Here is a 22,145-nt window from a genome sequence, read left to right on the forward strand (position 1 = left end):
CATCAATCCTTCCTGCCAACTACATTGCATAATTCACTGCTTACTTATCTTGACCCAACTAACACACTGAAGACTCCGGCCCATCTGCTTTGGCATGCTCACTTGTTCTCTGGCTGATCCTCTGGAACCATTGGTAACCTAGTGCCCTCGAGCAACTCTTGCCCTGGATTTTCTTCTTTCTATGTAAGGACTTGAAATAGAACGTCCTCCAACTTGCCTGTGAACAAGTCTGCAGGCATGCAAACAATAGGTTTATGTGCCTTACAAGCTCCTTTTTTTTTTAAAGACAAACCTAATATTATAAAAAGCAAACTGCTCTGCAGCTTGAAAAGCTTTTTGGCTTACAGCAGAAGACTGTGCTTCCCAATGTGGTGGAAGCATACCTTCCTGTTTTCTGCAACAGAAAGACAGACTGGAAGTCATGAGGCTCAAGCTGTGCTGTTCCAGAGTTCCTCAGAGCTCAGCAATCACAGCAAAAAGGCTTGTGTTTGTCTCTGCCTCTCTGGAACAGGTGAGCCTGCGAGTCATGAATCTCTGCCACACTGGCCCAACTATGGCAACCAGCATCCGAGGAACTAGGCTGCTCACGGAGAAATGGGGAAAACCCAGATGGCAGCTCACTTTCTGGCTTTACCCCTAAACTCTGCTCAAAGAGCCACAGAGCCCACCTCCATCTGGGCCTGGTCCACTTTGGAGGGCACTTTGCAAAGCCATATAATCTCAATATCTATCCTACTTCTGTTTTACAGATAAAATTGATGAACCTGGAGGCTATAATTTAAAATTTGCAGGAGTCAAAACTCAATCAACAACTGTGGAAAAATGGGTATTGAGCTGTGAACAATGAAATGTCAGTGTGTTTAAACAGGAAACCAGAAAGCCTAGACTACTTATATGGCAAAGGATCTCAGATGCCAACAAGGGTGGATTCCTGGTAGCTGTGAGGGTCCATATATAAAGAGACACACTATTATATTCAAGGAATTAAACAAATATAAATATGATCACTCTAAGCTTTCCAGCAGCACTTCTTACAGCAAAGAATGTGGCCCGCTCTCCTAAGGTTGAAGGAGTGTATTTATCTGCCCTCTTGGTTTCTATGAGGCTCTTCCATTACAGAAGGCATCCTGCCTTCTAAATACACACTCAGCCAAGCACAGTGGTACACACCTGTAATCTCAGCACTCTGGGAGTCTGAGGCAGGAGAAGTGCAGGTTTAAGCCTTGTCTGAGCAACATTGTGACTCAGTGAGACCTGGTCTCAAAATAAAAAATAAAAAAGGGTAGGGGACGTCAGTGTGAGGGCCCTGAGTTCAATCCCCAATACTGAAAAAAAAATAAATTAACTTCAAAACATAAACTCAAAATGTAATTCAATGATATGACAAGTTTTGATACACAATGTTAATGAGGACTGTTACTATGTGACCCTTTGCTCTGTTGAAAGGGTATGCTGACTTTGTAAATAGGGAGGGTGGAGGGGGTGAAGGGAGGCAGGGGAATGGGGAAAAAATAAGAACCAAGATACATACATCATGTAAAGGTACAAATTCCCAATGATGAATGTCATCATATTTTATACCTAAAATGTACCAATAAAATTAATTTTAAAAAGGGAGGGTACACTGTTCTTTGCTAATGCTAAAGTTACATCACACAGATTTTACTATATCTTTCACATATCATTTATGAATCATTTTACACCTACTCACTTTAATGCTCATTATGAAGTCTCAGTTTTGTAATATTCTAATCAAGGCAAAGCACTACCACATATTAGTGTTATGAGGCTCTTCATTAAATTACCATCTGGCCACCACATGTTACGTAAGTTACACTAGCGTGTTACAGAAAGCAGTAATAACCATACCCCAGCAGATATGTCCTAATACAATATATTCTTAGAAAGTTTTTAATACAATTGTAATTCACAATAAAATGCTTTAACCATGAAATGTTTTACCTCTCGAGTAAGTGTTCATGGTCTTTACAGACTTTCCCAAAGATTTCAAATTCCTTCATGTTATTTGTAAATTCACAGTGAAGTTATCCCAAAATAAAAATTTATTAAATAAAAAATTTTATGCATTACAGGCTTCTGCTTCTTTCTCAAACCAGAGATCTACTTTCTGCCATACTCACAATAAAGGATGTCATCAGGCGCTCCTGGCTATGGGGGGCACCATCATGTGATACCTTTATAAATTCCTGATTGAGGACTTAATTAAAATACAAAAATCCAAAGTGAATTATTTCCAGCCTTGACAGAAACAGATGCTAACCAAATGAAACCCTGCAAAATTGTTCCGAAAAACAGACTGAGTATAATCATGACTCCAGCATCCAAAAAAATGAAATCATTAGCTATGTAGATGCTTTTAATATTCTACATGTTCCTAATAAGTCAACTATTAAAATTGCTCTCTTCCATGAGCTCACTCATATGTGGACTAGAAAAATGTTGATCTCATAGAAGTTGAGAGCAGAATGGTTTTTACTAGAAGCCAAAGAGAATCGCAGGGAGAGAGGGACGGGAGGAGGTTGATCAATGGGAATTAGAAGTTAGGAGAAGTAAGTTCTGCATACTCTTGCACACTAGGGTGAGTATACATCACAAAAATGCAGTGTACTTTTCAAAAAGCTGAGTGGAGTTTGAATGGTTTTACTAGAAAGAATGGTAAATGGTTAAAGAGATGGATACATTTAACATGATTTGTGCATTACATAATATACACGTATATGAGAGCATCATATGGTACCCCATTAATATCTACATTGTAATTTTTTGCTCTAGTTAAAAAATAAATTTAAATTTTAAAAAAATGAACTCTTCTTGCCAGGCATAGTGGTACATGCCTGTAAATCCAACCCTCAGGAGACGGAGGAAGAAGGGTGGCGAGTCTGAGACCAGCTTGATTACATAATGAAAACCTGTATCAAAAATCCAAGAAGTTTGAAAAAAATAACTCTTAAGTGATGTTCTGCATGCTTACAGGTAGGTATACAGCAAATCATGTGATTTTCTTTGGGAAAAAAATTTAAGATACTCTCTCATATTACTGTGCACTTAGATGCGATGCAAATTAAAAACAGCAACCTGGCCACCACTTAAAGAATATACTTCATCATAAATACCTTCTTGCCTCTGGAAAACCCTAGCTACTCAAAGGCACTCATATATTTCCTCTCTTCGGTACAGAAAATATTTTAAACACACATTTCTTAACACCTAACCTGAGGGTTACCTTGAAGCAATTTATGCTGACAAGTTGTTTTTATTTTTGTTATTGTTGTTGTTTTGGGTTTTGAGACAAGGTCTCCCTATGTAGTTCAGCCTGCCCTTGAACTCACTATGTATCCCTGGCTGTCCTTGAACTTGCAGCAATCCTCCTGCCTCAGACTCCCAAGTGCTGGGATTATATATGCCTTTATTTTTAAACTGTTTATAAGAAAAGAGCATTTGACCTACATTAAATCCATAGGTTAAGTCAATCTCAATTTGAACATGGGGAATCAAAACATCACACCTCACTTCAGGGTAAAAGTGAAGAGAAATTAACTCACATGCCAATTTAAAGATCAACTGTTACTGATGTTTAGTAATAACTAACATTTATGAGTTGCCTACCCTCTACCTTGCTTGGTCCTAGTGATTCAATTAATCCTCATGAGAACCCAGTGATTGAGTGGTCATCATCCTCATTTTTCAGAAGAAAAACTGAGTCCCAGAATGTCACCAAAGTCTGGTGGCCACTAAAGACTAAAGTCAGGATTTGATCTCAAACAATGCAAACTATTATGACCTTTTACTCTTAGCAACTCTGTTATAATACATTTCAGTCTTTCTTTTTTTGTTTTGGGGTTTTTGTGTTTTTTTTGCAATGGGGTCTCACTATGAAGTTCAGGCTAGCCTCCACTCGCAGTGATCCTCCTGCCTCAGCCTCCCAAGTGCTAGGATTACAGGGGTGCACCACCACACACAGCCATTCAATTTTCTAAGAGATGTCTAACAAATTTTGTTTCTAAATGTTTTACTTCACAGACTAAAGCTACTCTTCTTTCAAAACTTTTTTTAAACCTAGACATGTCCATACAAGTCCACAAAATTATTAATGACTTATTTTACATGAAGTCTTTAAAATCCCTTGAAAATTCGTATAAAACCCTATAGCAAAGATACATATTCTTGAAATAGAATATCCCTACCTTCTACAAATAATTTGTATTAAACACTGTATTTCCAAGCACACACACAAAGCATATAAACAGTTTTTTGACGTAATGAAAAAAGAAACTTGGCAGATAACAAGGTTTAGGCAAAATTACTAAAGTCAGTAATGTCAAAGGTGCCTAGGATAAAAGTAGCTATGGCATAGGACACATTCTAAGATTTTTTTTTTTTTTTTTTGGAACCAGGGATCAAACTCAGGACCTTGCACTTACAGGGCAGGCGTGGCACCACTAAGCTAAATCCCCAGCCCCATTCTGAGATTTTTAAATTTTTCTCTATAATGGCAATTTTCATTAAAATTGTGTAATTCTCACAATGCATTTATTTTCTTTTTCATTATCTGCCAGCCAGAAGAAAGAAGGAAGCCACAAGCAGGCAGAGGGGAACATTCCCTGCCCCTTCCTCCTTTGCTACTTGCTGCAAAACCCAATGAACAAATGGTAGATGAAGCATCAGATTCAGCATGAATGCAATCTCCATCACAGAAAGCCAAGGAGAAGTGCAAAGCATTTGTGTGGATGCTCAGAACATTAAGTATGACAAGCCTACAATCTAAATACAAGCACATTCCCATTTTCATCACTTGTTTCAGAAAGGCGAAAGACATAAGAGATGCCTTCAAAAAAGAAAAAGGCACTAACTTCAAAGAGAAGAAACCATCCCATTATCAAGTGTCTGTCTCCTGTCTCTGAGATACAGTGCAGCCTGGGAGGAGAAGTCTGGGTTAAGGGATCTGGGTGCCAGGAAGATGCAAGACAGGCACATCCCTCCTCATAAACATTTAACACTGCCCAGTGAAATGCTCCACGGGACGGAAGTGACACTGGGCATCCAGCTAGGTGCAATGCTGACAGGGAACACACTCCCATTTTCAGGTCTCATTACCACAAGTAAAGTAATAAACAAATGAACAGCATTTGAAACATGACCATTGCATGTGGCTGTAAAAATGCACTTTACCTCAAAATTAGTCTGAAGATTCAGTTAATTCTGACAGTCTCAGTGTATACTCTCAGGTTTGAATGGTACAGCTCCTTCTAAGAAGAGTCTTAACTCCATCATCTAAATTTGCTTTTTTAGACCTGGGGGTGTAGCTTAGTGGTGGAGTCCTTGCCTAGCATGCACAAGCACTTGAGGCTGAGACAAGGGGATCACTGTGAGTTCCAGTCCAGCCTGGGCTACACAGTGACACCCTGTTTTAAACCCCTCCTCCCAAAATAAGGGATGGGGAAGTAGCTCAATGCTTGCCTAGCATACACAAGATCCTAAGCCCAATCCCCAGTACCTGAGCAAAGAAGAAAAAAAAGTTACTATGGAAGAATTTTTTTTTTAAATGACAAATTTTGCAGATTTACAGGGTACAATCTAGTACACTGACCTGTGTGCACATTAGTGTGGAGCAATCCCTTAATTACTTTAGGTACTGAGTAAAATGCCGGCTGTAAGGAAGCCAGAAGCAAGATAATGATGCGATGCAGGAACATGTAATTCTGGATTTTATCACCTCTGTCTGGATCTCTAGCAGTCTCCTCCTTCCAAAGTCACTGCCAACTCATCATATTCCCAGAAGTTATTTTTCAGTTTTCTTTCTTTCTTTCCAGCGGATGGGGCACACTGGGCAAATGCTCCATCAATGAGCCACCACAGCCTGTGGCAGCTCAGAAGGGACCTCGCCCTGAAGGTGCAGAAAGACATCACACCCTGTGAGCTCCCAGACGTGGACTCCCTCAGAGATCTGTGCTTGCCAACCCTTGTCCCACTCCTCCTCCAACAAGGACCTTCCTCCTCCACTCCCCATTCCTGCCACGAGAAGGCCTCTATGAAAATTCTAGATCCTCCAGGGTCCAAATCCAAAGGTTTGGATATGTGTGGGAGGTGGGGTGGACCTACAGATGTTTTTCCTTGCAAAACTGTGCCTTGTCAGAAGTCATGGGCATGTGCAGTAGTCCCCCTCATCTGCAGGGGTGTGTTCCAAGCCTCCCAGGGGATGCCTACAACTACAGAGAGTACTGAATTCTGAATATACTCTATTTTTTTCCATATAGACACTTATGATGTTTGTTTTCCAAATTTAAACACAATAAGAGATTAACAATAACTAACAATATGTTAGAACAATTACAACAATATGCTGTGATAAAAGTTATGTGAATGTGCTGGCTTTTAAAATATTGTAGTGTAGATCTTGGCAACCTCAGTATACAATTTTTTTCTTTCCTTATTAGGTTTACATTTTTACCTTCTCATTCAAAGGAAGCACTTTATGGCTTCTCCTTGGCTTATCTGAACTGCCAGCATCATTACTCAGGTACTTTGGGGAGTTATTAAGTAAATTAAGGGTGAGTGAACACAGGCAGTGACAACAGATCTGGTAATCAGGGCGGCTACTAATGACTAGCAGGTGGGTAGTGTATACAGCATGGATACCCTGGACAAAGGGTTGATTCAAGTCCTAGGTGGGACTGAGTGAGATGGCAGAAGACTTATATCCCAATACTCAGAAGACCACAAAATCTTGTTGTTTTTGAGTCTCATTATGTAGCCCAGGTTGATCTTGAATGTGCTATGCAGCCTAGGCTGGCCTCAAGGGCATACTATTTAAAACACAAAAATTGTTTATTTCTGGAATTTTCCATGTATTTTTAGACCAACATCGACAGGTAGCTGAAAATCACAGAGACAGAAACCCAAAGTAAGAGGGGACTAACTGCATCACAACAAATACTTAAATTCAATTGCTTAAACAAGAAAACAGCCTAAATAACAAAAAAAAAGATTGACCTCCACCAAATGTCTGGATAGATGTGTGAAAATAAACTGTGTGAACAAATAAATTGCAACTGGAAGTTAATTTTGGGAAAGTGGCACTTGACCTAGATCTCAGCTTTTCTGTTTACTACCTATATGAATTAGGACATACATATTTACTTCTAGTGTAAAATAGAGACAATAAAACCCACTGGTCACACCTACTGGGAGGATCAGGCAAAGTGACAGATACACAGACCCAGCATAGCCCTGGGACTCCACACTCTTAAATATTAACTGACCCCACCATACACCTACCTTCTCCCATCAGAAGTCTGGGGTCTATGGCGAAATCCAAGGACATGAGTAGAAGAGGCAAAGTTCTATAAGCAAAAGGAAAGGAAAAGAGAAGCTGGGTGTGCCTGTAACGCTGGCAGCTCAGGAGGACGAGGCAGAAGTATCACAAGTTAAAGCCCTGCCTGGGCAACTTAAGAGAGACCCTGTCTCAAGGCGGGAGGGGGGGCGGGCAGCTCACTGTGAAGGCCCAGGGTTCACTAAAAAGAAGGAAGAATTAAGGAAGGGAGTTGGGGGAAGGGAGAAGGGAAAGAGGAGGGGAACAGGAAAGAAGATCCCTTTAGTACAGGGGAGTCTGGCAGCAAAGGATGCAGTGACCCCAACCAGAACTATGAAAGCCAACGACTTTGTCTTTACTAAGAACTAAACATTGGGGCACCAGAGATCTGGCCCTACTCTGTTACCTTGATCAAGTCATTACCCTCCAGAGGGCTTCGACTCCTCTCTAAGTGTTCAGGCTCATTTGCAAGGTCCCTGCGGTCCTCCCACGCCCTCACCCTGCAATGTCTCCACTTATACAAGTCATAAGCCTTTCAGCTGGCTAAAAAGAACATAAAATTCGGATGAAGTGAGAATATTTGAAACGGGGGCGGACTCAAATTCCAACATGTAAGATTAATTAAGTTATTAACTGATAGGTTTAACTCTAGACACCTCCCAAGAGGTCTCAGACATTCCCTGCTTTCAAAACAGTCAGCATTTTAAAAGCCCCCTTGGGAGCGCCCTAACATCTCCCTTCCCCCACACTATGCCTAACAAAGGAGGGGTGGATTTTTTTAAACTTGTTTTTCGTTTCTTCTGGTTAGGTTTTGGGTTTATTTGTAGGACTAGAGTAAACAGAAAGATGGGCTAAATAAGACACTTTTGTGGCCTGAAGCCTACCATATAGCTTTCTATAGTTTCCAAAGAATTGAGAGTAGGAGAAAGTTTGGAGCAAGTCTATACAATGGCTATTTTCTAAGCCCTACCGGGAAATGAATGTCAAGTGTAAGAACAGAGTAAGGAGCAGGGGAAATTTCAGGTTTGAGGGAGGTGCATCTTGCAGGATCCTGGAAACAGAACTGTAGGCACTTCCAACGCCCTGCCTAGTTAACAAGTAAGGAGTTAAAGGTTCGGCTCAGCTTTGTAAGTCTTCAAATCCTAGAGGCAGAAGCTAAAGAACCACTAGTGTGCCACATGGATAATCAGTCCTAAAAAAAGATCTTCCATATCTAATCATATTATAACCTTAGCAATTCCTACTCTTAAAAATGGTGCCCTCTCCCTCGGAAAAAGAAAAAGAAAAGGAATGCAATGACTGCAACCAAGGAATGGAGATAAGACTAAAATCCCATAGGATTCTAACTAATCTGAAACTTTTCGGCGGACATCTAAGCATGTCACAGGGAAAGGTGACTTGCTTTGCAAACCCAGGCCAACCACATGTTGCAGAGTTAGTGAAGAGAATGGCCCATTTCACCAGACTGCCTGAGTCGCTCTGGGCTCACAAACATTTCACAATCTACGGTCACCACTTCAAGTGCCAGGACTTTGGTTAGCGTGAAGAAACTGCCAGACCAGAACTTCCAACATCTTCATGAGTGCACCCCATCCCAACGGATATGAGTGCTTTAAAAGGTGTTTCGATGGGACTCCTGCATTTAAGTACATACTTTTTTCCTTTCTCATTCAACAAAATCATGTTATCTATATCCAGTAAACCACAGGCATCGGAGATAGAAAAAAAGATACTGACTCTGCCCTCCAGGGACTCACAATCTTACATCTTTGTAAATCTGTTTCCTCTTCATTCTATATGGATTTGTTGTCACTTGTCTATTCTAGTACTGTTAAAATATTTACAGGCTGTAAACTATTATTTCTTCTCTAAGCATTTGGGGGGGGGGCGGGACTGGGGATCTAAATCGGGACCTTGAACTTTCGAGGCAGGCGGTGGAACCATTGAGCTAAATCCCCAGCCCCTCTAAGCATTTTTTTTAATTATCTAAAAGTAATTATTTAGTGCTTAACTGTGTGTGGACTGAATTAATTTAAATACAAAATGTGTCCCAGAGAACTCAAACAGCTATTCTGTATTTATTGACAGCCAGGATTCTGGGGCAACACCTTTCCGGGCTCCCTGGGGTAAGTGAATTCTGGTGACACACGCCTGTAATTCCAACATTTGGGAGGCTGAGACAAGAGTATCTGTTTGAGGCCAGCCTGGGCACAAGACCCTGTCTCAAAACTTAAAAAGGAAAAAAATCCCTGAGGGACGAACACCTCTTATTGCTTAACACCTTCAGAAAAGGGGACTGTGTCATTCACCTAAAACGTTCTGACCTACTAGGCCACAAGGTTTGACTGTCACACTTAGAATCTTAGAAAGTAGCAACTGCGTACCTTGAATCTCTCAAGTATGGTGTTTGGGGGTATAAGGCCTGGACTATCTCCCCACCCCCTTGGATGTGGTTCCACCACCGAGTTGGCCTGAGAGAGTTAACTAACCACAGAGTCAGGGCCTCAGGCTCCAGGCTGGTGGGGTCAGGCCACTGAGACCAGCTCTGACACTGTCACTAACCAAGTGTCTGCTACTGGTCAATCTCTTCCCCTGTCCAGGCTGACAGATGACTGCAGAATCCCACATTTTAAATACAAATGGAGGAAATGGTGTCAACCATCAGTTTTGAGTCTTGATAAATTCTTCCAAAGCTCCAGTTTTTATAAACATCTGTAGGACGTTTTTCTATTAGAAAGAAGACCATCCCCCTCCACCTCATATCTTCCTACTGATGTATAAAGGGAAGCAAGCTATGTCTTCTTTCTCCACATTTTACCAGGGAGCAATCCCAATGCCAACGTTTACTCTGAAGGAAAACAAGACTGTTTAAGACTGGGAAGGCATGAATGAACAGAACCTGTTTTGGGACACGCTTCACTCTTGGAGTCCTCACACTGAACTAGTAGCTGAGTAAGAAGTACATATTTTCTTTTCTCCTGCATCTGCCCTTTGAATAACAGGTTTGAGCTTCTAGGGCCCCACCCCGTCTTTCAACTCAGCCAAAGAACACTCTGCTACAACTGACCGAACAGTGCTGGAATCTGCCAGGGAAGGGAAAGCAAATATTCAGAAAGTGCCACCTGCCAAGCCCTCCTCCCCTAAACAGCCCTCAGCTCAACTTTTCATTTAAGTCAGCACCTCCAGCCCACACCCTAGTAAGGGATGCACTGCAATGTATCAAATCACGTTTTCAATGATTGAAAACTTAACAGCACATCATCTCTGCATGAAAATAACAAGCTTCTTGCTTGATGAACTTTAAAAACACTCTGACTATAAAACGTTCATTGGGTTTTCTGGAATTTCAGTCTAGGAATTTATTTATCCAGAAAGTTTAGAAAGTGCAGAAACAGAAGCTTTTAAATTCAAAATATATACGGTACATATACTACCTACATATACAAAGTGTATATTGTAGGTAAAAATATAGTTTGTCACATATTTTTTAAATATTGAAAGTAAGAAGAGCAGACAGAAATTTTAAACCAACTTTTCTGGTTCTCTGTACAGTAGTGATCATAAATACCAATGAACACCTAGAAATGGAATAACTGGGATTGCAGCTAAGGTTATTTGAAAAAAAAACACCTATACAATTCTACGTGCAGGAAAAAAATAGAACTACATTAACTGAGCACCTGTTACATACAGGCAGTATGCTGAGCACTTGATACACATCCATTTGGCTAAGGTGCGTCCTTGCCTCAATTTTCAGGGGATGAAACAGGATCACTGGGTGTGGTGGCACCCAGCATTCAGGAAGCTGAAACCCCAAGGATCAAAAGCGTTGAGTAACTCTGCCAACAGTCAGTTGGACAGCATGGATGTGATGCAGTCCAACTCTTCAACACCAAGAGCCTAACCACCATGGTACAAACTGAACAGTTTATCATCCCCAAAGAAGAGATTCTTTCTAAAAACTATGTCTCTTCCCATTCGAAAAAGAAAATACTGTATCTCAAAGCAAACTAGTCGTTTCCAATTACCTACACATCTAGCAATTCCAAGTCTTGCACTAAAGTTGTCTTTTGATGTGTGGGTGAAGATGTCTGACTGTAATAACCCCCACCCCTCTGCTTCTAGCTAACCTAACCACTGCTCTGCCAAAAAGACATCCACTGACTGCCCAAAGTATTAAGCTCTGAGCAGTTAAAGCTTCATCCTCCATGTGTAAGAGCTTTTTTCCAGAAACATGCCAAACCCACGGGCGGTTTTGGTCACTGGACATTTCAAAATACTTGACAGTACAGATTAGGTAAAACAAATCCTACTGTTTTTAGTCCTGGACATACATGACAAATACAGGAGCCTGTAATTCTACAAATTGGCTAGAACTGCAAAGAGTAAGTAAACATTCTGGCGGTTCGAGTGAAGAAATGGTTGTTTTCTTCCCAAAGCACCTACGACAAATGGTGACGAGATCAACATCAGGACCACCAGCCTCTTTCAGATCCAACAGCGAGACGTCCGTCGACAAATATTTACAACCAGGTTTCACATTTACCCTTTGAAGGACTCTGTCTTGTCTTTTCTACACCAACTTCTCAGCAGGTGTCCCAGATTAAACTACTAAATAGTACAAGCGATTGTTTATTTAAAAGTATCCTGGACGTGAAACGCGGCTGGTTATTTTTTAATTAGGGCTGGAAACCCTATACCGTGTGTATTTAACCCCCTAAAGGCCTGGAGCAAGAGAAGGGCGCCTCGGATGAGACAGGGGTGCCCAGGGGATGGGCGAGAAGCGAACTCCAGTTCCAGCGCCTGCTCCCCAGGTAACTCACCAGGATGCCCATGACGTCGGCCCAGAGTCTGGAGAACGCCTCGGACGAACCCGCGTCCGGCTCGGGGTCGGGCTCGGGGTCCTGCGCCGGGCCACCCGCGCCCGCGTCCTGCTCCATGGCCGGTCCCGCGCGCCGTGCGCTCGCGTCCTCGCTGCGCCCCGGCTCGGCCCCGCGTCCCCGCCCGCGGCGTCACCGAGCCGCGCCCCCACGCCGCATGCCCGGGCGGCCCGAGGCTCCTCGCCCGCCCCGGCCTGGGCTCGAGGTGGCGGCGGGCGGCGCGGCTGACAACTCCAGAAACTTTCCCAGCCGGGTCGGAGCGGCACCAGGGCAGCAGGAGCAAAGTCCGCACCACTGCTGCCGCGGCGGGAACCTCCCAAACCCAGCAGCGCTGAAGCCCAGTGCAGAGGCGTCGCTTCCTGCTGCTGGGGACCTGGAGCCGTGGCACGCGACTCCTCGAGCTGGACGGTCCCAGCAGGGCCCAGCTGGGGGACGGCGGCGCCTGGGGACCGCGCGAGCAACTCCCGGGACCCCTCTCTTCAAAATGAGCTCTTCCAGCTCCACATGACTCTCTCCCCTCCAGGCTAAAGAAAGCGTTTAGCAACAAAAGGTGCTCTGATGTCCGGCTCTTTGCATGGAAATGAGCCACGGACCGGAGAACAAATCGCCTGTTGAAAGAGCAGCCGCGCCTCGGCCTGGGCCTGCACAAGTTTCCAATCACGCCATTCACAGACACAGTTTTGGTCCCAGAAAGTTAATTTTTAAGCTTCACAAGTAGTCAGTGTGGGCACAATGCACACCTCGCCCTTGGGGAAGTCGAGCGACCCAAGGAACTACAACCCTGCCTTTGTCAGCCAAGACTTCGCTGAAAAACAAGTGTGACGGCTTGGGCACGAGCCATTGTTTGCATCCACTTTGGAATGAGGCATTTTGTCTCCTGAGCTTCCCCAGTGCTGTGCACTGCCGGGCTTTCCGCTCATTAGGGGCCAGGCGCCCTGGGTCTGGGTGTTCTTTACCTCAAGGACGCAGCCAAGGGCTAGGTTGTAGCTCTCAGCCCAAGTATGCTTGGGCCCTGTGTGTGTTTTTGCAAGTGGAAGACCCTTGAAGGATTTATTTTATGAGGGAAATAGCCCTGCAGAGGTTAGTTTTCCTTTTGTGATTCCTTTAAACCCAGGGAGAGAATTTTCCCTGGGAGATCACAATACTTGTCACATTTGATTTGGTGACTGATCACTTTGTGAAACAGTCAGTTGTTAAGGACCCAGAAGGAATCTACCCCTTGTTAAAGAGTTGGGGAGGGGGACAAACCAGATGAGGTGCCCCAGGGAGACAGCCTTTACTTTGGACAGAAGATTCTGTTTGGTTTTTTTCCTTTGTGTGTGTGTGTGTGTCTGTGTGTGTGTGTGTGTGTTGTCTTTCTTTTGTTTTGTTTTGTTGCTTTTTTCAGGCAGGGTCTGGCTGTGTAGCCAAGGCTGGCCTCAGACTCAGCGATCCTCCAGCCTCAGCCTCTGGATTACAGGGTTGCGCCACAATTCCCAGCTCTTTTAAAAAAAGGAATTTCTGTAAAGACAGGAAAATAAGTAAATGGCGACAGAAAGTAAATAGCCTAGCCTTTACAGTTCAGTTCACTGGTATATTGGACAACTGAGACTAGCCCTGTGGTACTTTTTCAAATTCGGAAATGTGTAGAGTACCATCCAGCTTCCAACCAGAGGCAGCTCCTTCATAATTACTTTAGGGCATTACGAAGGGATGGCAGTGGGGCGGGGGTTGGGAGCAAGGCTGACTCTTCAGCACCAATCAGGAGTGTTTTCCTCCTGACTCAGAAGACCTGGGGCAAAGCATTTGACCTTTTGATGCCACAGTTTCCCTGTCCAATCTGAGGCAAGGCCATGCTAATTGCTACCCATCCCCTCAGTGGTGGTGGAGTGTTCTGAAGTCATCTAAAGATAGGTTCAGTTTAGGGACAACACACACGGGCGCGCGTGCGCACACACACACACACACACACACATGAACCTTACCCACCATTTTGGTACTTGTAGATATTAATACCCTAAATATTGGAATATCATAGGTATTTATACCCTAGATACTCCAGAAACTTAAGCTTCTTTTCCTGATGCTCCCTAATGAACAGCTGAGGAAATAACACATAAAAACATTTGGGAGAAAGTGTTAATGCTTATAGGGTGAAATTTTGTTTATTGTACTCCCTGAAGTTACTTTCCTACTTCTGGAACATGAATAATTTTGTTGATCGTTTTAAAAAATGAAGTTGAACTTAGCAGCTTTGGTACTTACCAGCTTCCCTATATTAAATGAAAATGAGACTGATTACTGTCCCCAAGATTGAGGCTTGTCTTCTAAAATTCCATAGGAAATAGCTTCCTTTTCCTTATAAGAGAATCACTGCCACCCTCGTCCTCATCATCATCACTACCACTATCCACAGAGTCGCCGGGAGGATCAGTTGCCAGGGAATTCTGTCCCATGGATGGAGGTGGAGAAGGTCCTTGAGGAGAATAGAGGTCAAATTCCTCTTTTCCAGATGAAGATATAAGCAACTGAGAATGTGAATGATTGGTCCATGTGAACACTGCTATGTGAGCAAAACCAAAGGACAAGCTGATTCTCTTTTTAAGTTTCTTTGATCTGTATTGTACTACGTTTGATTCCCACAAACCTCTGCAAGCAGGCAAGTGCAGATAACCCACTGAAAATGAGCATACAGACATCCTCTCTCCCCTTCCCCCTTTCCACCAGGGCTTTCCTTCACCTCTGTGGAATAGTGAAATCAATTCTGTGGGTCCTGATAAATGTTTAGCATAACAGATGAACAGAAAACGATCCGAATGCATTCACTGAGAATATTGATAATGCAGACATCTAGTAAATACTGATTATTGAATATTAGTCCCTATCATATTATTGCACATATCAGTGTACAACACATATAAACATGTACACCCACACAAATACATATACAGTGAGACACGTTTATACCGGCTTGCTTTGTAAAAAGTCGTTCTTGTAGGGCTTGATGGTGTACATGTGTAATCCCAGCATTCTAGGAAGCAGAGGCAGGAAGATCAAAAATGTCAGCCCATCCTGGACAACTTAGTTTAGATAGACACAAAATTTTTAAATTTTAAACTGGGGGAGGCTGGGGAAGTAACTCAGCGTTAAGTCCCAGATTTCAGTCCCCAGTACTGAAACGAAAAAGTTGCTCCTACTGTGGGTCAGAATTACAAAAGTTTAAAAGCCACTTCTCTAAAAGCTTGGCCTGCATAGGTCAGTATGCCAGTAAAAGAAAGGTCTATTGTTTGGCAGTATGCACAAATGCATAGTAGAACGCATAAATACAATGGGGACAAGAAAAAGCTAGGTTTAAATTTTTACTGGAGCTCTGTAAGACATCTGTAAATTACTTCTTAATCTTTAAAATGGGTAAATTCTTTGCATTTCACATAGTTACAAAATTGTCTGTGATCAGGCAAGAACCTCTACAATTAGATCCAAGCCTCCTTTTCCCCTTTGTTTTTCCTTCCCCACTGGTTCATCCTGTGAGGCTACATCTTTACAGAGGAAGTTTCCTTGTTCCTTTCTCTTGGATCACACAAGGGAGTGGTTGCAAGCCCTGGAATGTGGATAATGAATAATGCAGATAGGAGTTTGCCTCTGGAGAGGTAAGGCCCGGTAGTAAGGCCTCTTCAGTTTTTAGTGCAGTTAAGTAACCACAGCAATAACAATGGCTGCCACTTATTGAAAACCTACTCTCTGCTAGGCATTGTGCTTGAATTCTTAAAATCCATCAAAGCTTTAACATTCCCAAAATGGAAGGTAAAATTTCGCACCATGTTGAACACTCCCACCCAGCTCCTTCCCTCTGTTACACACATCTCTGCATTCATTCAAGCTACCAACCCATCTGAACCATTCTTCCCGGCTGAACCATGGATAAGCCCTGCTGATTGGCTTCCTAAATCTAGTCAAATTCATCCACTTCTCTCCTTCACCACTCCAAGCACCTGAGACCATGCTGCTATCATCTCATATGATATTTTATCCAGAGGAGTGCTTCTCCAAATAGGGACACAAGCTTAAGCACCACCTAAGAACTTTTGGAAATGCAAATTTCCACACCAACCCCAAGCTTACTGAGTCAGACACTATCGGAGGTGACCAGCAATCTCTGTTTTAATAAGCCCCCCAGAGCTGGGTATGGAGACACACGCCCATAATCCAAGCACTCTGGGAGGCTGAAAGAGAAAGATTGTAAGTTTCAGCTCAGTGTGAGCAATTTACCTAGACCCGGACTCAAAAATTTTTTAAAAGGGCCAGGGATTTAGCTCAGTGGTTTCGCTGCCTGCTGCACAAGCACAAGGACCTGAGTTCAATCCCCGGTGCCAAAAAAAAAAAAAATGAAAAAGGCTCAGGATATGTATCAATGCAAAGACCCTGGTTCAAAACCTAGTACCACACAAAAAAACAAAGCCCTTCAAGAGACAGTGCAGTATGCTCAAATCTGAGGGCCCTTGCAAACTTTGGGCAGAATAAGAAAAAGGAGCATTTTGTTGAAGACAGGTGAAGTTTTAGTACAGAACACACTAAAAAGCCATGCTAGTAGATTGTTTCTAAAAATTCACTGGTGAAAGAAGCTGTCTGGGGACAAGTGAAAAGAAATCCCCAAATCAGATATTCAGAGATATTTGGTTTTAAAGGGCAAAAAATTAAATATTTAAATTAAAATATATTCTTGATGTGAATGGCATATGTTTCTGAAACAGATCTTCATTTGAATATTTATTTTTTTATTTTTTTAAAAACACATTTTCTGAAGAAAAAAAAACACATTTTCTGCTTATAGGTTAAATCTGAAAGATTATGAACAGTTCAATTTATGTTGTACTATACTTCCTGCTACTGAAATTGAGCAATGCAAATAGATAAGTTCATTCAGTTCTGCCACCATCGGCAGCCCTCTCGGGCACTCCCACGTGGGCATTCCACAGTGCCTTAGGGACTGGCTGCAAGGAAAGACTGATATGCTACAGCATTTTTCCCCATCACAATTCCCAACTATTTTTTTTTTTTTTACAAATGCCTTAAAGGTGAACCAACCACAGGCGAAAAAAGCATTACTTGTATAAACCCCACTTCATCAGGGAGTATTTGGTAAGAAATGAGAAAAGAGCCAGTAGCAAACCGAGAAGAAGTTAAATCAAACTGAAGACAGTCAGCACAGGCCAGAAAGAGAAGGTAAACAGAATGGGATATGCAGCTATAATGCTTTCCTCTGAACTCTCTTCTCCTCTGATAAACAATGCTGCTCACCCAGCCAGTTACATGGTCCTTATCTGTGTCCATGCTGTGTAAACTCTAAGGTTCTGCTTGGAAACCATTCTATCAGACACAATAGTACTGTCACAAATATTTCATTTTACAACACGGGGTCAGCCTAGATGATTTCTAAAGCCACTTGTAATTCTGGACTATAAGGATTCTGAAATCAGGCATTATTTTCAGTAACAAACATTCTATTCAGTAACACATATTATAGACAAGAGGCAAATTTTGATGGGCTGCATACGGGGGCCCATGAGGATAAAAAACTGTGTTACATTAATTGAATTCCATACTTGTTGAGACAAAGAGTCGAAAAACTTCAACTCATCATAAAGTGACTACTGAATTAATATGAGAGCTGTCTTCCTATGGGAAACTGTGAGATTATGTGAAAGGGACTTGGCATGGTGGCACAGGCATGTAATCCCAGCACTCTGGGAGACAGAGGCAGGAGGATTGCAAGTCTACACCCAGCTTGGGCAGTTTAGTAACTCAGTGATACCCTGTCTCAAAACAAAAAGGTGGGGTGGGGTAGGGATGTAGCTCAGTGCAAAGGCCCTGGATTTGAGTACTTAAAGAAAAGAAAACTTGGAGAAGAAAAGTTGTTTCAAATCATTCCATAATACTTAACTTTTTTTTTTTTTTTGCTTAGGAAAGTGTAAGAAAAAAAAAGTATTAATAAGAGACTAGAAATTATGTTAACTATTTCCAAGCTATGTGAGGTCAGACTTAAAAGCACAATGGGGAAGTGTCCAACACTCAGACTGGTTCATCAATCTTGCCTATTTTATAAACTTTGCCTCTGAGAATGTCTACTTGGCTGTCTCTGTTACTTAAACATAACTGTAGAAAAAATGTTTCCATTAAATTTAAAAGCTCCAGTAAGAACTGTTGCTCTGCTTTTTTGAGATGCCACTGTAAACAGTCCACTTCCAGAATTAACCCCAGTATTTGTAGGAGATTGTTACCCAGAATCAGCTGAGTATAACATTCCCTGAAAAACATATGTTGACTCATCAAAACAAAGAAAAGTACAATGCCCTCTTTACTGCTCACTTTTTTTTTTTTACTGCTCACTTTTTAAAAGATCCATGAGTTTACTGTATAAATCATCTGAGGAAGAACCTCAAGTCTCAGGTGCCCTGCCCAGCTCTGATACTAATTCTATTGCTCCTCCTCCTTCTGTTCTGTCTTTCATGAAGAGGTCCAGATTTTGGATCACAAGGAAATAAAATGCATCTGCCAGCTATTACAAAAAGACACGCCCATTCTTGTTCCTGGGGGGAATAAAGAAACTCAACTTTCCCTCTAGCTGTAAGATTCTATTATTTTACAATCTCAGCAATACAGATCTTCCTTCTCATTCTGTCTAACTCCCCTCCTTCCTATGTACAGTAAATCTTACGGGCTTCTCCCTCCCCTGCTTGTTCAAGGCCAATGTCCCCTCCTGGGTACTTTCTTTCAAATTGTATTTCCAGTGACACACACAGATGCATAGAGACAGATATGCATGCATGAGTGCACACAAACACATACATACACACACAAAAAGGCTCAGTTATCTTAGTTTTTCTGAGTTGCTTTACACAATTGAAGATATAAATGCATGAACTCTGAGAACTCATCAAACGAGGGCGAGGGCGCACCATGGGAATGTGTTAATGAGGGTCTCACACGTGGAGACAGAGGTCCAAGTGACAGAACACGGGGGTCAAGGCTACTTATTTGAATAGGGCCTAGATCAAGCTTGGTGAAACAATTCCCTGTTTAGGAAAATACATAACATGTGCTGATCCTATGGGTAGAGCTGGCCTGAATGGGGTTGGGAATTTAAAGGAAAAATTAATAGGAATGAGCAGACACCAGATTTTTATGCACCATTTCCCTTAAAATGAATGAAAATATTTTTTAAATGGATTGTGTGGTGGGTTAACTAATAGTCAACTTGGAATGCCCAGCTGAATTGAGTCGGGTGGTTTTGGGTATGGAAAACCCAACTGAAAATTGTTGCCAAAGGCATAAAAGGAGAATGGGAGAAAAAGCTTGCATGCTGTTGATTTTCCTGGAGAAGCTTGCCGAGGCTGGTTTTCCTGATTAGAACTTGGCTCTTCTCTTTGTCAGAGAAGCTCTGGTCCTCGCTGTCGCTGGGGATGGCTGCTGTTCTCTTCCATAGAGCTCTGGTCTTGGCTTTGCGCATCACTTCCTGGCTTCAGCACAGATCCTTCAGTGCAGATCCTTCAGCCTTCTGGCCCAGACCATTCAGTAGCTTCCAGGACTGGCCTTTGGGCTTTCCCAGCACAGATCCTTGATATGGACTTCCATGAGACGCTGCTGTGGGCACTGGGCCTTTGGACTCATAAAGGACATTGCTGGGGGATCCAGGCCCTAGGCTGGATTCTTCTCCTCTGACTTTGACTATTTGGGTGAATATTTTGGAATAATCCTAAAAATTATATGTTCTGTATTAAATCTATTCCCTTGCAAACCCTGACTACAACAGACTGTTTGTGCATCATTTTTCTCTCTGCTTAATAAATGAGACAACTAGGTGCTAGCTACCCTTTTTATCTAATGAATATTCTCAAGAATCAGATGATGTTGATTCCAATAGCAAAGAGACACTTAACAAAGACCCCTTGTTCTAGAAATGAGGTCATGCGGACAGTCTATCCATTAAGAAAAAGCCTATTTTGCTTCCAGAGGTCACCTATTGAGGCAGGAAATCCATCTTTCAGCCAGTGAACTAACATCTGGCCTAAGTCTTCTGGGGTAAAATGTCAATTTCCTGATCTAAATGGAACACACATGAAAGAAGAAAAAGAAAAATACAAATCTTCACTTGCTGAAGAATTCAACAGTAGCCTAGATAAGGCTTCAAAAAAAAAAAAAGTTACTCATTATTGATCAAAAGAAACAAAAACAGTAAAGAACTTGTATGGGTATTTTATTTCCTTCTATAACAACTCAGAGATAAATGAGAAAAAGGACAGATCAATCATTCAGTGGTAAATACATAAATTTACTTCATCTATGCCAAATAATCATAATTCATAATGATTCATCCAGGGTGGGCAAAGATTTACTTTTTTTTTTTGGTGCTGGGGAGTGAGCCTCACACATTCTAGGCACGCACCCATTCTACTACTGAACTATATCTCAGCTACAAGATGTACTTTTGTGCTATGAAAAAGGGGGCTACAGGAGGAGTTTATTAACTTAATTAATAGGAGAAAACTTGAAAGGGAATTGGCAGATATGTAGCCAACTTACAAAAATAATCTTTTAGAGCTTGTTGAAAGTACCATAAAACATTATGTGTAAGGGCTGGGCATGTAGTGCAGTAGTAGAGTCCATGCTTAGTATGAGCAGGGCTCTGAGTTCACACACACATATGTGCACATGCTCACTTATATACACACACATACACACAATGTGTCAATCAATTTACCTTTTTTTTTTTTTGGAGTACTGGGGATTGAAACCCCAGGGCCTTCATACTGAGCTATATCCCTAACCCTTTTGAGACAGGGTCTCACTAAATTGCAAAGTTGCCAAGGCCGGGCTCAAACTCGTGACTCCTGTGCCCCAAAGTCCCAGAGTTCTGGGATTACAGACACATACCACCGTGCCTGGCTTCAGTTAGGTTTTGTACTCTGAAAATATTCCATAATTTTGACTAGTTTTTCTTCTGTCAGGATAAATTGTGGAGATTTCATTGTGTCCATCTATCCTTTATTAATTCATCCATTCATTCATGTAACAAATAACACTTGAGTGTCAATTATGCCTGACATGGTATTAGGTATCCATATACTTTGGGCTGTTTTCAGGACCATCTAATCTATGAAGGGAGACAGAAAAGTAAATACCAGCCAATAAAGAGGGCCCAAATGGGTGGAAAGCAGAAGGGTCCATAAAGAAAATGATACCCAGGAAGGGTTTCAAGGACACACAATTCACCAGCCAGTAAAGGAAGTAAGAGCAAAGACTTTCTAGGTAAAAAAGAAAGCCTAGAGGAGTTGGAGTAGAAATCCTAGTGAGGCAGGTAGCAGAAGAACAGGAGATGCAGGAAGCAGTAAGGATGGCTGGCATGTGTGCCAAGGTAAGTGCAAGGGTTCCATTATGTCTACACCTTCTCATGCATGCTTCACTGCAACTCTACCCTCTCATCTTAAGAAGAAAGCCTAAGTCATAGTGCTAGGGTGTACCACAGTGGCAGTGCACTAGCCCTGCATGTGCAAAGTCCTGGGTTAGATCCCATCTCCACAAAAAAAAAGAGAGAGAACAGAAAATAATAAAAAGGAAAGAAAACAGAGAAGCCCCTGGGGTTCAATTCCTAGCAACACACACATGCACACATGTGCACAAAATAATAATAATTTAAAAGCAGACTAGTAATGCAAGTGTGTGATAAATCTGATTACATCTTGCTAGTTAATGTAATAAAAGCAATATGGAGTGACTGAGGGATTTAAATGGGGAAGTATTAAATTCTCCAATTTAGATTTATTTCTTTATTTTTAAATTTCATTTTATTATTTTTTGGGGTACTGGGGATCGAACTCAGGTCCTTGCACTTGTGCAGCAGGTGGCAAAACTACTGAGCTAAATCCCTGGCCCTAGATTTATTTTTAAATTAATGGCAA

General features: G+C 42.0%; 1 protein-coding gene across 4 annotated transcripts in view; it reads right to left on the reverse strand.

The window, feature by feature from the left end:
- Positions 1 to 22,145, reverse strand: part of Sash1 (SAM and SH3 domain containing 1) — a 316,706-nt gene that overhangs the window by 168,998 nt on the left and 125,563 nt on the right. The window contains exon 1 of one of the 4 annotated variants that reach the window (XM_021238001.2): positions 12,154 to 12,320. The exons of 2 other annotated variants lie outside the window; for them this stretch is intronic. In XM_021238001.2, the coding sequence (XP_021093660.2) occupies positions 12,154 to 12,270 (117 nt within the window). In that variant the 5' untranslated portion in view covers positions 12,271 to 12,320. Of the gene's footprint in view, positions 1 to 12,153; positions 12,321 to 22,145 lie in introns of those variants that run through there. One more of the 4 variants, XM_004856903.3, reaches the window with a different exon arrangement.

The sequence above is a fragment of the Heterocephalus glaber genome, unplaced genomic scaffold (assembly GCF_053883595.1).
Source record: "Heterocephalus glaber isolate CG9 unplaced genomic scaffold, H.glaber_assembly_v1.0 deba00001593, whole genome shotgun sequence".
NCBI classification, from domain to species: Eukaryota; Metazoa; Chordata; class Mammalia; order Rodentia; family Bathyergidae; genus Heterocephalus; species Heterocephalus glaber.